The sequence below is a fragment of the Dichomitus squalens genome, assembly GCF_000275845.1.
Source record: "Dichomitus squalens LYAD-421 SS1 unplaced genomic scaffold DICSQscaffold_45, whole genome shotgun sequence".
Classification (NCBI taxonomy): Eukaryota; Fungi; Basidiomycota; class Agaricomycetes; order Polyporales; family Polyporaceae; genus Dichomitus; species Dichomitus squalens.
This window is the reverse complement of record NW_006766927.1, coordinates 242,850-256,621: the sequence shown is the minus strand read 5'-3', so window position 1 is coordinate 256,621 and position 13,772 is coordinate 242,850. Positions and strand designations below refer to the sequence as shown.

Here is a 13,772-nt window from a genome sequence, read left to right as displayed (position 1 = left end):
GTTTCTCTCTTTGCTATTGTCCTACGGCCTTGTACTCGGTGCCCATGGCAACGCCATTGTCCCCTTAGCGCCCATTTGTTCGTTCCTCGTATATAGCTGGATCCCTTGCTACCTGGAGACTCTAGTTTCGACCTCTTGTCTCCAGGTAAGCCATCGTGTATTTCGCTCTGTAGATACTTCGCTCAATACACATCTTGTCTCCAGTCCTGCCTGTTGAGCTCCGCTCCAGTCTCACTGCGATCAGAGCTCGTCGGCGCTCCTGCCTGCCTTGCTCGTCTCCACTTACTCGCTCGACAGTCAGTCGTAACACTAAACCTCTTCTGGGCATAGTGTCCAAGATTTTCGATGGAGTTACGATCCCGTAGAGTTCGCTTTGGCATATTCGGAGGCAAGGGCGTAGGTGCCCTGCCAGCTGGTATGTTATTTTCCCTTTCCTAGACTTTACTGGTTTCGGACATATCATAAGCGCCTCCTAGCATCGCAGACATTGCTCGTCTATCTACTTTGTTCAGAGCATGAAAATGGTGATTCGAAAACCAGAGAAGTGTACAAATGGTGTATAGCTACAAGTCTCTCGTCTTCTTTTTTTGAAAAGAGGGCCCACCGCAGAGCCTATAGTTTTTTCGTCATTCATGCCTGCCAAACGAAGCCCCAGCGTGACAATTCCGACCATGTGACGCCCTAGATTGTGCACCGGGCCAATCTTAGCGGAGGAGGTCGAGCTCCGTGCCTGGTTCCAGGGATGATGACGTCGCAAGGCCGGGCCCCGTCAATGTCATGTGTAGTCTCGTGACCAGACGTTCGGAGCCTGAAGCGGATACGAAAACCCGGGGGTATCCGGGCTCCTGAACGTCTGGTGGCTTTACCCCCGTGACCCCCCCATCGGTGACATGCGTCACATACCAACGCCCTGTCGAGACGGTCCAAATGAGTCGGAAGGCGCCCTTGGTGCACGATGTGGCGGCCTGCTCTCATTGTTCAACCCATGCGACACCCCCTGTGCAAGCCTTATTGGTGTCCTAGTTCATCATATCTTGCTACTCTTAATATAGCCTACATGACTATGGTGACCCCTCTCCCATGAAGCAGAGCATACCCACTTGTATGCAACCCTGCAAGCCGCCCAAACAAGCCGCCAAAGCATTGCTGCAGTACAACTCCTATGCAACCCACAAAGTGCTCGAGGACATATTCTGCAAAAGGATGGGAGGGAAGCCACACAGGTGGCAAATGGATGTTGCGGAAGCTCATGGGGTTAGGCGCTTGCGCATGGCTTAGGTGTTGCAGGGTAAATGGATGGGCAGGATCCTCGAGCGCAGCTTTGATCAGGCCCCATTCAGAGACATCCAAGAGGCGGTCGCTGTCGCACTCAAATGGTGCATAGCCATCATTGTCGTTGTCGTTGTCATCATCGAAGAGGGCTCCCCAACCGCTGGGATGCTCCTCGAGGCGCGCAAAGGGAAGCTGAGTGACGAGCGGGAACGTCACGTCGGTCACCGATGGGGGAGTCACGGGGGTAAAGCCACCAGACGTTAAGGAGCTCGGGAACCTCCGATTTTTCGTTCCCGCTTGGAGCTCCGAACGTCTGGTCACGAGACTACGTCGTGTGCGGCGTGAAACGTTTCACTGCCGCCCCCTCGAGATCGAGAGAGCTCGGAGGGCGACGGCCGAGAGCCGATCGCGACGTCGGGCGATGGGCGGGGACAATGGTGGTCGCTCTGGGGAGATGGTCGAAATCGTGCGTACGACAAAATGGAGATGAGTGTCATTCCGACACGGGGAATCGAACCCCGGGCTATCGCGTGAGAGGCGATAATGTTAGCCACTACACCATATCGGAATGTTATACAGGCATGTCAAAATAGTATCATCCAGCTTCTTATGATTTGGCTGCGTGCCGCATCGATACCTGATCAAGACGATTACACATTTTGTGACAGGTGTTTCTAGCAATTGTCAGGCCTGTTCCTTCAAGGTGGGTTTACTTTTCAGCTCCGGCTGGGTACATACGCAATTGTGACCAGTACTACCCCAGCCTTTGCGACCAATACACAAGGACCGGCTTGAAGAAACGGTCTAGAGCCCGCCGTAGGATGGACATGCTTCCTGATAGCTGGCGATCAGAGCTCACACGCCGCATGTGTTGTGCGAGCTTCACTGGTAGGTCTTTTAGTCTTCTCTACGAGGCTGTCTAGCCTACTTTCGGCCTGCGAGCCAAACGTCATCGTAGTGCCAAGCTCGGTTATGCGATTAGATACGCGGTACAGGTGTTAGCGGAAAGCCTCTCGTCCTGGGGCTCATAGCTTGAAGCTGTCCCGAGCAGGCTAACTTGTAGCACGGACGCACCGATATTCACCACAGTATACGGAGGCATGGCGCTGCCAGCTACTACAACATGCACAGCTTACAGCTACATGACGATCCGATGATGTGCGACCCTGGCATGGATATCCCAAGTTGTGGTGTGACTAGCTGGCCCCTTCGCACGGTGCATCAGAGCTGCGCCAATATGCTATACAACGAGTCTGCACGGATCTCTCCGACTCCTGACGTTCGCAGTCCAAGGACCGTCGGTGTAGAGTCACAGGCTATCTCTGACCCAAGCCTCGATGGCCGGTAAGCTTATGGCAAGATTCTGCAGATCGTTGCGACTCGGAAATGCGTCTGGGACAGATGATGCAAGCTCGACAGACGGCACAATCATGGTACGGCTCACCTTTGCTCGAGCTGTCAAGCCCACAAAATGATAACTTACGGCCCTTGTATACTATCAGACCCTCGTCGATAGGCGATTGTCGGGCAAAACTTTGGTTGACTGCATCGTACCATACCCAGAAGCCTTCCCCAGGCCTCCTACACGAGAATGGCTCCCAGCGAACGTACCGGTCGACTTCAAGGGACCCATCCGCACGCTCTACGCACCGCACGACTCCCCCGCCCAGATACACCGCCTCCCCTCCGCCGTTCTCGCGCGAGTATTCACCGCCGGCATATTCCGCGAATGGCGGGAGATCCAGTCCTTGACGCACGTCTGTCGCAGATGGCGAAAGCTAGTCCGGGCAACCCCGCAGCTATGGGCCGAAGCCGTCGCGTCTCTCGTTCAGTCAGGGAACGAGACCAGCTGTGCACGCTATTTGCAAGACTTCCTGTCTCGAACCTCCGAGGCTCACCCGATCAAGAGAATTCCAGCTCTTCTGCATGGGCAGTCAGCTATCTGGAATTGCGTCGTACCCCATCTTTCAAAGGTATCATCGTTGTCGCTCGTCGCCAGCACTGCGGAGGAAGCTATGAACATGCTTAGGACGATCCGCTTGGCACACGTGCGGTCGCTTGCAAGCCTCGAGCTCGTCACGTATGATCGGTTGCAGGCCTCATCCTTCGACAAGCTCTTCCCCTGGAGAGAACAGGAATTCCCGTGTCTACGGGAGTTGAAGATATCTGGTGTCTTCTTCTGCCACGCCAACTCGGTCGCGTCGCTGAGGTCTGTAGACCTGGTTGCCTGGTCCGCTACCGACTACGACTACAAATATCTCGACGGCCTCGCGCGGTGCGCAGGCAGTCTTGAATCACTATCTCTGCGAGCTTGGTATAAGCCACTGGAAACGACGCCGAGACGGACTCACCCAGATCCTCTGCCATTACCTAAAGTTCGTCGACTAAGCATCACAGGTGACGCCAAAGTGGTCGAGGAAGCTTTTGCGAGCCTCGCCTTGACGCCGATCGTACACGTCAGCATAACGCTGTGGAAGAAGTCCTTCGTTCCATATACCATCCTCAACATCTTACCGCCGTACCTCGCTGGTTTCCACGCCCCTCCGTTTATCGACACCCTTCGCATCCGCTTTGACCACTCGAGACACGTCACCGTGCGTTGTAGCGCGCGCAATGAGGAGCGACTTACGGTGAACAAATGCGTCGGCTCTTTGACAGCCTGCAGGAGGTTCACACAGGCCTTCCTCTTGCCTAGCGTCACTGAATTAGCCATCAATGTGACGTCCTCCTGCGAATTCTTCACGTCTCCTGCGGCTGATTGCGCCTTTTCCCCGAGGGATCACCTCAATCTTCGCCGCTTTGAACTGCTTGGCTCTAACAGGAGAAACTTGAAGTTCCGCGTTTTGGACAGTGTCCTGCGCCATCAGGTGCAATACGATGGTCTCACAACGGAGCGGCTAACGCTCGCATGGGGGATCCATCTCGAGCATGGCGTAGTCGCGGCCGTAGACGAGCTCGAGAAGCTCATAGAGGTTCTCACCACCCGCATCGCGAGCGATGGGACACAGCTCGCAAGGCTCGAGATCTGCGTCACTACCGCCATGGACCTCGACAGGTACAGGGCGTACTACGCGATTCGCGACCTCTGTCCTGATCGTGTCTGGAGCCGGCGAGTAGCGAGGAGGTTCTTGCCGAAGCTCGAGCTGCTTGCGGAAGATGTAGTAATCCTTGGTGATTGGGAGGAGTACGCCGAGGACATCGACGAGGAGGACGAGGCGTATTGCGGCGGAGGCGTCTGGAGGGAGGCTGCCGTCAAGGACGCGAGCTGGGACTGGGGCGGCGGCGATGTCGTGGCCACTCGGTACACGCCCGATTCACATCTGTGCCGGGACTGCGACTGCCAGTGAGTACTATCCTGCACTGTTGTGAGCCCATACTCACCTTGGGATTCTGTGCACCATGAAACTGGCGGGCATAAATTTAGACGATTTGGGGTTAGAGACGTGGACCTCGAATCTGAATCCGAATCCGACACCGATTAGGACTCACAGCTATAGAGGTAGAAGAGGTGAGTGAGTTTCAGCACTATAATAGATGCAAATCAGAGCACATCCTCATCACCAATAGAGATCCCATGCAACGTATCAAAATTACTCGGTCAGCACAGGTAGCATATCCCTTGGGCTCGTAAGACAAGGAATGTTCATAGCTCGAAGCTGTCCCATCGGCCCAGGACTCGGAGAGGAAGCAGTTGGACTCGTTACACGATACAAGAAGGAAGTATGAGTCTGCGCTCAAGGACGCGATTAGTTTCTACCGTTATAGTCGCATCCAGGTCTGTCTAGCGGACACAGGTATGATATGAGGGTCTTTTGGAACCTGGAGGTGACAAGCAGAGTCTGAGTACGTTGCGCGAGTCGTTGTTCATTGCCGTCACGTGATTGTCGGTGGCGGTGATAGGGTTCCCACGGAATTGATTGCTTTGCAGGACCTCCGCTGACCAGACGTGAATGTCTTGATGTCTCTGCACCGACGAGTTTATGAACACATTCCGTTTTTCTTTGGAACAGAATGCATAACAGAACAACTTTCTATTGCTATCTGTTCAACAGCAAGTCCACGTGGCAGACATCTCGGAAGCGCAACAGACCGAGAGCGCCCGCATCGCCTCTCTCGACGACCATCTCCTTCGTTGCGGCGGTATCCTCTGTGCTCACACTGCACGGACCACCTCCGAGTCTCCAACTGACTCACATCTCTCTGTCTTGCTGCCAGACGGGATACGACCGTCTTTAGTCGGAAGGACACACCTCTCAGTACGCATTTGCACCTCCTACGTCATACATTTGAGCTTGAGCCGGTCGGTCTCAACAACTTGGCACCCGTCCTACGCTCCTGACGTTTGCTGCGCTCTTCCTGCGCCGACTGCGTCGGTGACGGGCCGACGGCGGTTAGCGAGTTCTACAATCCGCTACATGCGTGGTGCTGTACTCCTGCATCTCAAGCTTGGTACGGTGTCTTCTATTTCGTTACACCCGCACAGCGTCTGGCGTAGACAACCGCTACAATCATACCGGTCGCATTCACGTAGGACCATGTCGCCAAGCAAGCTCGAGGCTGGTACAAACGGTGGTAACGCCAAGGAGTCCTCCTCGTCGGAGTCGAAAGCTGGTCGCAACTTCGTCCTTGCGTTATTCGCCGGTATCTATGCCGCTTTGACGGGTTGCCTAGCGAAAGCAGCTGTCTCTATGGAAGGGAACTTGGACCGTAAGCATGCCGTTCTGATAACTTGTCATGTTCAAGATTAACACGTGCGCAACCAAGGACGGCTGGATATCGACAGGCAATTGCGTCGATATGAGAAAACTTCGAAGGCCTGCCCAAAGTCTGGAGTCGTACGTTATGATTTCGCGCACGTAGCGAGGTGAGCTATCCCACTTGAAATGTTTCGAGCGGCATACGGGCTGTGGAACCTGCCATCCTGAAGCTCTGTTTCCCGACATCCCCTTCAATATCGCTTAGCGCCGCAAGGGCCGCATTGTGGTCAGAGCCTTGTAGTAACGCTAATCATCGCCCATACCGTTCATTACCTGTCTAATCACTATCGGAACCTCTCACAAACCACACTGACCAGTAACGATCCTGCAGAAGACGAACATCAAGAATTCCAGTTGCCGGTGCCTTCGGGTTACTGGTCATTCTTCGGACTCTATGATGGGCATAACGGCGGGAAAACCAGCAAATGGCTTGCTAGCAACATGATACCCGCTGTTTCCGGTGCGCTCGCCGACTTGTATTCTCGCCTTGTCAGCTCAGATCCGGCGCCTTCCGAGGACCAGACAATCCCGTCACCGCACTTCTCAGACGTCGAGCAAGTTTTCAAGACGACGTTCGCCCAGCTCGACGATGACATGTGCTATGCTCCACTTGAAACTGTCTTCGCTTCGAATTCAAGGGACGTTGCCGAAGATCTCCTTGGTCCAGCTTGTGCGGGTTCTTGCGCCCTACTGTCCTTCTACGATTCACATTCCCGACTGCTCCGCGTCGCACTGGCTGGAGACTCGCGCGCTGTGTTGGGGAGGCAGAGAGTGAATGACGAGGGCGACATCAAGTATGATGTCTACGTGCTCTCTACCGATCATAATGGCATCAACCAGACGGAAGTCGATCGCCTCGACGCCGAACATCCGGGGGAGAATGTCTGTCAGGGCGGTCGCGTCTTGGGCATGGGCATCTCCCGCGCGTTCGGCGACGCACGCTACAAGTGGGCTCGCGATCTTCAGGACAAGCTGAAGAAAGGGTACCTTGGGAAACTGCCCCTCCCCGAGGTCAAGACGCCCCCTTACCTCACGGCGGAACCGGACGTGACCGAGATCGAAGTGCAGCCGGGCGACTTCCTCATCATGGCCACTGACGGCCTCTGGGAGTGCCTGACGAGCGAGGAAGCCGTTGGTCTCGTTGGACTGTTCAAAGAGGCACAGGGCAACCGGTTCGGGACGCGCGAGCCCGTAGGCGGGTACCCTCCGGATGCTCTGCCGGTGTGGATGGCGGAACGGGACCACACTGTCCGGTACAAGCAGTGGGGTGCCGAGAAACGGTTCGTGATGACCGATGTTAACGCGGCTACGCACCTCCTTCGTAACGCACTTGGCGGTGCGGACAAGGACTTGACGGCGGCATTATTGGCCATGAAGACGCCGCGGTCGAGGAAGTATCGGTGCGTCATCTGACAGACTATAGCGTTTGCTACTGCTTACGGGTGTGCGATGTATTAGGGATGACATGACTGTCCTTGTGGTCTTCTTTGGTGAAGAGGATGGGCGCGGGTTGAGTGGGCGACGACCGAAGGACTGAGATGCTAATGATTTGGGAGTTATCTTGGTGTATCATATATTGCTGTCTGTTTTGCTTTCGTCGACGCGCACGCACAGGGTTCATAAGTTCAGATGATCTCCACTAACACCTATGTATATTGCTACGTGGTTTCTCCGGATGACTTGTTATCTCGCTTGATACCTAACTTATACCACTGCTCCCCAACCAGTCTCATCGCAATGTATCCTTATATCTCTACCTCTCACTTATACATGCACGCTGGTATTACCCAGTAGATTCCACGTGTGCGAACACTCATTTCGGCACTTTTAGCCCAACATTTAGCGGAGGTCAGCAGGGCTACTTACGAACGCGTGTCCCCCCTACGGCAGAAGAGACGAAGACAACCGACTGCCTGCGTATCGTACCGGTGCGAACGTCCCCACAGCGCACCGGTCCCGCCTTCTGCCGCCGGCTCTCCAGAGTGAGCGAACAACTGCTTTCTGTGCCTGCCACAGCGCATCCGAGCTAAACTTCGTCTCCCCCAGTTTCCAGGTGACCAGGTTAGATCCAAATGGGGATTGCATTCCATGCATTACACACGGCAGCAAATGTACCTCCACCAGGGACTTGCTGACATGCTCGTCCAACAGTTGAGGTGCACTGCCGGCTCTCAGCATTGTCCGGCGGGCAGGACATTTTCGCCGCTAGATGGCGTGCGCGTAACACCACGCCCAAACTAGTCTCATCTGAAGCAGCAAGCAGCCTCAAATGAGACGTGTCATCAAAATCCCACATTGCTGCAGGTCCCGTTGTTGGGTTCGCCCACTCCTCCAGTCCCGTGTGCTGCGAGAACGACACCGTTGTACGTGCTCGTTCCTCTTGCGATTGTATCTGGTATAGGGGGCGCCATCTCTATCGGCTGTCTTCCTGTCATGCTCTTTATATTTTTGACGGATTCTTGATGTAACACCCTACATGCTCGTAATGTCAAGCCATGTGCTACACCTCAGGGATGTTTTTTGTGCTCATGGCTCCTGAGCACCTTTTTACTCATGTGTAGTGGCGGATGAGGTCGTAGGCTAGATCGGGGCGTTGGCTGGTCAGTGCGGTCGGCGGGTGTCTAGGGCAGTCAAGTATTGGGCTACATCCGACAAGACTTGGAGTTGTCTGGACCTGAATGTCCGTAGCACCAGATTGGCACCATAGAATAGGTTCACTAAGGTGTGCTTGGAATACACGAACGCCGTGTAGCCTTTCTGAATGACGACATATAAGTAGATGAGATTGGCTAGCACCCGACCCGACGTTACAAGCCTCGCATGTAGCTCAACTGTCGGGCTTGTTACTGAGTTTATTGCTTGCGCTTGGTGTATCGTGCGGATCCCATAGACAGATGACTCTGAATTCAACCAGCATCATCATCACATCGGCACAAGATGAAGTAGACCAGTCTACGCCAATACATGTACAAGATAGGTACAGGCGAAAGTCCCATGGTCCCAGATAGGTCCGTATGTAGGTCCGTCTGACGCGACGGTATTTGCTCTCCATATCCATCAGGATCTCTCGGAGAGGCTGCCAACCCGCTCAGAGCAGGTTTGACGGCGGGCGTTCGACGATGGATCGCGCCAAGCCGATATCGGTCTCGGCGGCGGGAGGGCTCCAGCTTCGTCGTGCAGAGTGTGCGGGCGCAAGTCCCGGAGCTGACGGCGGGGAGGAGCGGCCAGCATAGAGGTGGAGGGAGTGTTCGCAAGGGAACAAACTCGAAGCGCGATGCGCTCATAGCCCAAAGAGCTTCTTCAGGCCGGACTTGACCATCTTGCGCTGGGCGGCGGCGTGCCCGTTCGAAGGACGAAGCGCCTGGCTGGCATCCTCGTACATGGTGTATGTGTCGCGCGGCGACTGGGTGGCTGAAAAGAGCGCAAATGCGTTCGGGCCGGATGGCGCAGAGGAGTAGAAAGTGTAGGCGGGAGAGATGGTGGAGTAAGACATCGTGGACGGATGATGGTTGGTTGTATAGCGAAGTCTGATAGACTGGAAAATCTCTGGGTGTGATGAGGTCGCTGGAAGACTGCCGGAATCCAAGTCCTCGTTATATACCAGTCAGATCCTAGCGGATTGCTACCATTAGCGAACCTGCAGTGATGTGCATGGAGGTGAAGTGCCAATCGACAAGCCTCGAGCGCGTGCGCACACAAGAGATTCCCATTCCCGGAAAGTTCCTGAGCTTAGATCAACACCAGCACACATTAAACAGCACAGGGAAGACCGTTTCCTAGATACCGCTCGCCCACAGACGCATCCCAGCCTGAAGCGAGCCAATGAAGCTAGAGGACGAGGCCGACAATGGCGGTCAAGAGCCGAGTTCTGGATAGACGCCATATATCACTGTTTGGTCGTCCCGTGTACAAATAGACTGGTATAGCGCCCGATTGAACTTGTCCTGTACCATGCGCATGCTAGTATGAGACAGTTTGCTCTAGAGTCTTTCACATTGTAGTGAGTACTTCAATCTCGTTCTTCTAAGGTCTGTGACTGTTATGCCTCAGGTTGTTGCTACAATGGTCTGATGACGCTCGTCCCTGATGTGAGGAACGGCACGTCCCGAAGTCCACTTGTCGCACTTGAGGGGCCTTTATGACTCACAGACATTGCTTCAGCGATATTGTACTAGGCTTGCTTCACAAATGCCGATCGGGCGAGCAGCATTCAATCGAGAGCGGAATGTCTTACCTCACCAGTGCGACCATGAAGATAGCATTGCATATACGGGACCTGTAACACGGCTGTCTCGGGCGAGTGCCTGCCGCACATGTTGGACCCTGTTTGCCAACTCCGGTCGGAATATAGTCCTCCGTCAGGCATCAGACTACAAAAGCAGAGTCAAAAAGAGTTGGACTCTGCACGAATCATTCCCTATCCTTTGAGATGTCTTCTACGACACCGCACGACATAAGCAACTCCCGTGTCTGGTTTAGTAAGTGCAGCACACGTAGACCTTTGCATCCAGGGTGCTGACACAGCGGTATCTTATTCAGTTACAGGTAGCAACCAAGGGCTTGGGAGGGCCCTTCTAGAGGCCGTTCTCGCCTCCGGGGAGCGTGCAGTCGCAACTACGCGCAGACCAGAAACGCTCTCTGAACTGTCACAGCGGTATCCTCTCTCACAACTACTTGTAGTTCCTCTTGACGTCACAGATGAAGAGCAGATCAAGGCTGCATTCAAGGCTACGAAGGACCAGTTCCGGCGCCTGGACGTTGTAGTCAACAATGCCGGATATGGGATCCAGAGCGAGATCGAAGGGACTCCAGAGCGCGACGCCAGGAGGATTGTTGAAACCCTCTTTTGGGGAGCGGTACACGTCACGAAGGAGGTTTGTCACAATTGTTGTCGAACTAGGTGTCATCCGTATGCATCTATCATTGGCAGGCCATTCCACTTTTGCGCGATATGAACCCGCCAGGTCATGGAGGCCGCATCCTCAATATTAGCTCAGTCGGTGGATACATCGGAAACGCCACGCGGGCCTTCTACAACGCCGGAAAATTCGGTTTGTCCTGCTCACACTGAATCGCATTTACACCCCTTGACCCTGCCGACATGTAGCACTCGAAGGGTTTACCGAAGCATTCACCAAGGAGATGCCGCCAGAGTGGAACATCCGCGGCATCATCATCCAGCCCGGCGGTTTTCGCACAGTATGGGGCGGCACCTCCATGCTAACGCTGCCCATGCCCCCCCAGTACGACCGGCCGGATTCCCCGTCCGTCAAGTTCCGCGCTTTGACGCAGAACGCTGCACCATTCATCGGCGACCCGCACAAAGCTGCGCTGGCAATCATGACGATCGCGTCCCTGCCGGATCCGCCGTTGAGGATCCAGCTGGGCACTGATGCGGCGCTGTCGGTCAGGAACAAGGCAATGAGGACGATCAGTGACACGGATAACTACGAGGAGTTGTCGCATTCGACGAATGCTGACGACGTGGACCGGGAAAAGGTGATGGAGAGGCTGAGGGGAGCTACTCGCGCAGACAACTATTAGGCCGTTGACGTTGACATACGTATACAATTGTGTAGGATGTCTGGATGAAACTTGCACGACCTGTGTTACTCTGAAGCGGACGTACGGCACGCGATCACGCAATGGTATGGAAAACAGTACAATTAGCGCTTCCCACACTGCTGCCACAAAATATTTTGGCGCCTGTATCCCGGTTTCTTCCATCCACCATGTATCAGGAGCCCATCCACGATCAGCTACGTATTTACCCTCGATGATCACGCCTTCGACTTCTGGTACCCATCTGGACATGCATATTGGAGGTCTCTCCCTAAGTGTCCCGAGTTGACCGAAAGCCAGTAACTATTTTGCATGACCATGCGCGTTTGAGTCGCATCACTGACGTCCCTCTCAGGTTCAGGTACTTTGCATGATTTTCCGGTGCATCTTGGTTCGCGTTTAGATGAGACATGGTTGTCGTAGATCGAGAGTGCTTGAAATTTCCCTCTGTGGTGCCAATGGAACACTTCTCCGAGCCGGGCTGTGCACAACAGTACCCGTGACCTGCTCATGCAGCACCACTCATTTGCGTCCGGTTTCCCTTTCGTGCGTAACGTCATCTTGGCCTGAATCGTCCAAGCCTGTCATCCAAGCCCGCCATCTCCGAGGCGGCTGTGGTCGAGGCCACCGAGTTCCCCGGCCGCTACGCGCAGAGGGGATGCCAAACGCCGCCCTTCGGATGCGGGGAGGGAGGACCGTTGTGTACGTGGTCAGCAAGACAGGGGAACGCATGCCCCGTGTAGAGCTGTGCGAGCGCAGAAGGAGATCGGTACTCTCCATCCTCCCCCCCGCAGCTTATCGCATTCGCATGCATTGACAGGATGGAAGTGCTTCGCGATACGATCATCTTTGGAGGCTGTGCGCCATTGAGGATTCGCAGCTGACTGAAGCTAGGTGCTCGCTTCGCTGTATCATGCGTGTTCTCCTTATGCCAGATTAGCGTCGCGCAGTGCTGACATATTGTACTCGCGCAGGTCTCAAGAAGTCGGAGGTTAGATTAGAAGCCGCTTACCTTCTACGAGAATGCGGTGAGCGCGAATCCATCTAAGTTCTCATCTTCAATCCTTCACTTGATCATCTGTTCGCAATCTGGGCGCTGACTAGGACACTCGTACTTGGTAGCCCTTCATTGCCCGGAACCCTCTCTTCCCTGTTGCGCGGTTTCGTGGAGCGCAGGGCCCCTAGATCGATGAAGTCCCCATCATCGAGACGCGAGCTCTCCGCACGTAAGCGGAAGCCGAGCGCATCCAACATTTCGCTCTTGCATCACTCGTTGTTGTAGCACAGAAGCGCTATACGGAGAGCCAGCGGGATGTTCACTCTCGCTGGGCACTCAAACTTCGACAGCAGGGTGTTCCCCTTCATCCCTGTCATATCTTGGTGGTCATGAGCGCTTGATTCGGTAACTCTTCTCTCCGGGAGGCTATTACTTGAGAAGACACGCACATTCTGACAAAACCCTACCAGGATTCGAGAAATCTAATGAACGCGGGCAGTGCACTCGTATTGAGGCGGGATGAGACATCGTGCTTCGATCTGTTTTGTAGGCTTGGTCTAATATGCTCGGCGCCTGCTGCAGACAAAGCACCACGCGCCTATCTGCAACAGTCTCCGAACCTCTTTGCCTGCCATTTAACCCGTCTAACACCCGCCATTACTTGTGTTGTCATAGCATAATATCTCAGTAAGATGTCAGCGATGCGGGCACTCACGTATGAGTGCCCGCATTGCTGAGTGCTCAGTGTCCGGAGTTGAGCGCGTGAGCGGCGCACTCCTAGTATCCCTGACATGAATGGTATCAAAAGAACTGTGCCGGCTGTGTTCGACGTGTTATTGACTACGTGTTGTGCTCACTCTCTTCTGCCTCTCATTCTACAGGCCAGGACCTCGCCTGCGCAGACACGAGTGTCTAAAACGGCTCAGCGGCTGAAGACGTGGTGCGATCCGGGTATAATCTGGAACACCGAAGGCATTCTCACGGAGAACGAGGCTGGGGGCCCGGAGGAGTAGTACACATGCGGCGAGGAAATATCGTTATGCCTTCATCTGCATTTGATCCACTGAGAATCGCGTAGCGCTAGTCATCGACTGCGCTAGCCGCTGGCAAGAAGTCTGGGATGGAGGCTTGTGAAAGCCACTTATACAAAGTACTCTTATTCTTGACAATGATGGTTCCAGCCT

The 13,772-nt window shown here is 54.5% G+C and overlaps 5 protein-coding genes and 1 non-coding gene across 6 annotated transcripts; 3 read left to right on the top strand and 3 right to left on the bottom strand.

Annotated features, from left to right (window-relative positions):
* Nucleotides 1–1,768: 1,768 nt before the first annotated feature.
* On the bottom strand, nt 1,769–1,840 carry DICSQDRAFT_t154. The gene has a single exon. It is a non-coding gene; the product is annotated as a tRNA-Glu (tRNA).
* A 769-nt stretch (nt 1,841–2,609) lies between these two features.
* DICSQDRAFT_163150 (uncharacterized protein) lies at nt 2,610–5,193 on the top strand (the record flags this gene model as incomplete). Its single annotated transcript, XM_007369228.1, has 5 exons — nt 2,610–2,616; nt 2,674–2,705; nt 2,775–4,615; nt 4,697–4,780; nt 4,840–5,193. The coding sequence occupies 4 exons, from the start codon at nt 2,610–2,612 to the stop codon at nt 4,752–4,754; spliced, it is 1,938 nt and encodes a 645-aa protein (XP_007369290.1). The 3' UTR covers nt 4,755–4,780; nt 4,840–5,193.
* Nucleotides 5,194–5,638: 445 nt separating this feature from the next.
* On the top strand, nt 5,639–7,799 carry DICSQDRAFT_139858 (protein serine/threonine phosphatase 2C). The gene is made up of 4 exons (XM_007369227.1): nt 5,639–5,979; nt 6,037–6,136; nt 6,347–7,429; nt 7,488–7,799. The coding sequence occupies exons 1-4, from the start codon at nt 5,808–5,810 to the stop codon at nt 7,564–7,566; spliced, it is 1,434 nt and encodes a 477-aa protein (XP_007369289.1). The 5' UTR covers nt 5,639–5,807; the 3' UTR covers nt 7,567–7,799.
* A 1,510-nt stretch (nt 7,800–9,309) lies between these two features.
* DICSQDRAFT_173406 (uncharacterized protein) lies at nt 9,310–9,682 on the bottom strand (the record flags this gene model as incomplete). The annotated part of the gene is made up of 2 exons (XM_007369226.1): nt 9,310–9,575; nt 9,667–9,682. 2 exons carry the CDS (start codon nt 9,680–9,682, stop codon nt 9,310–9,312), a joined length of 282 nt encoding a protein of 93 aa, XP_007369288.1.
* Nucleotides 9,683–10,139: 457 nt separating this feature from the next.
* Nucleotides 10,140–11,573, top strand: DICSQDRAFT_163148 (NAD(P)-binding protein; the record flags this gene model as incomplete). The annotated part of the gene is made up of 4 exons (XM_007369225.1): nt 10,140–10,507; nt 10,569–10,903; nt 10,960–11,080; nt 11,137–11,573. Exons 1-4 carry the CDS (start codon nt 10,459–10,461, stop codon nt 11,571–11,573), a joined length of 942 nt encoding a protein of 313 aa, XP_007369287.1. The 5' UTR covers nt 10,140–10,458.
* A 657-nt stretch (nt 11,574–12,230) lies between these two features.
* On the bottom strand, nt 12,231–13,456 carry DICSQDRAFT_157058 (uncharacterized protein). Its single transcript, XM_007369224.1, has one exon. The coding sequence runs from the start codon at nt 12,436–12,438 to the stop codon at nt 12,235–12,237; it is 204 nt and encodes a 67-aa protein (XP_007369286.1). The 5' UTR covers nt 12,439–13,456; the 3' UTR covers nt 12,231–12,234.
* Nucleotides 13,457–13,772: the final 316 nt, after the last annotated feature.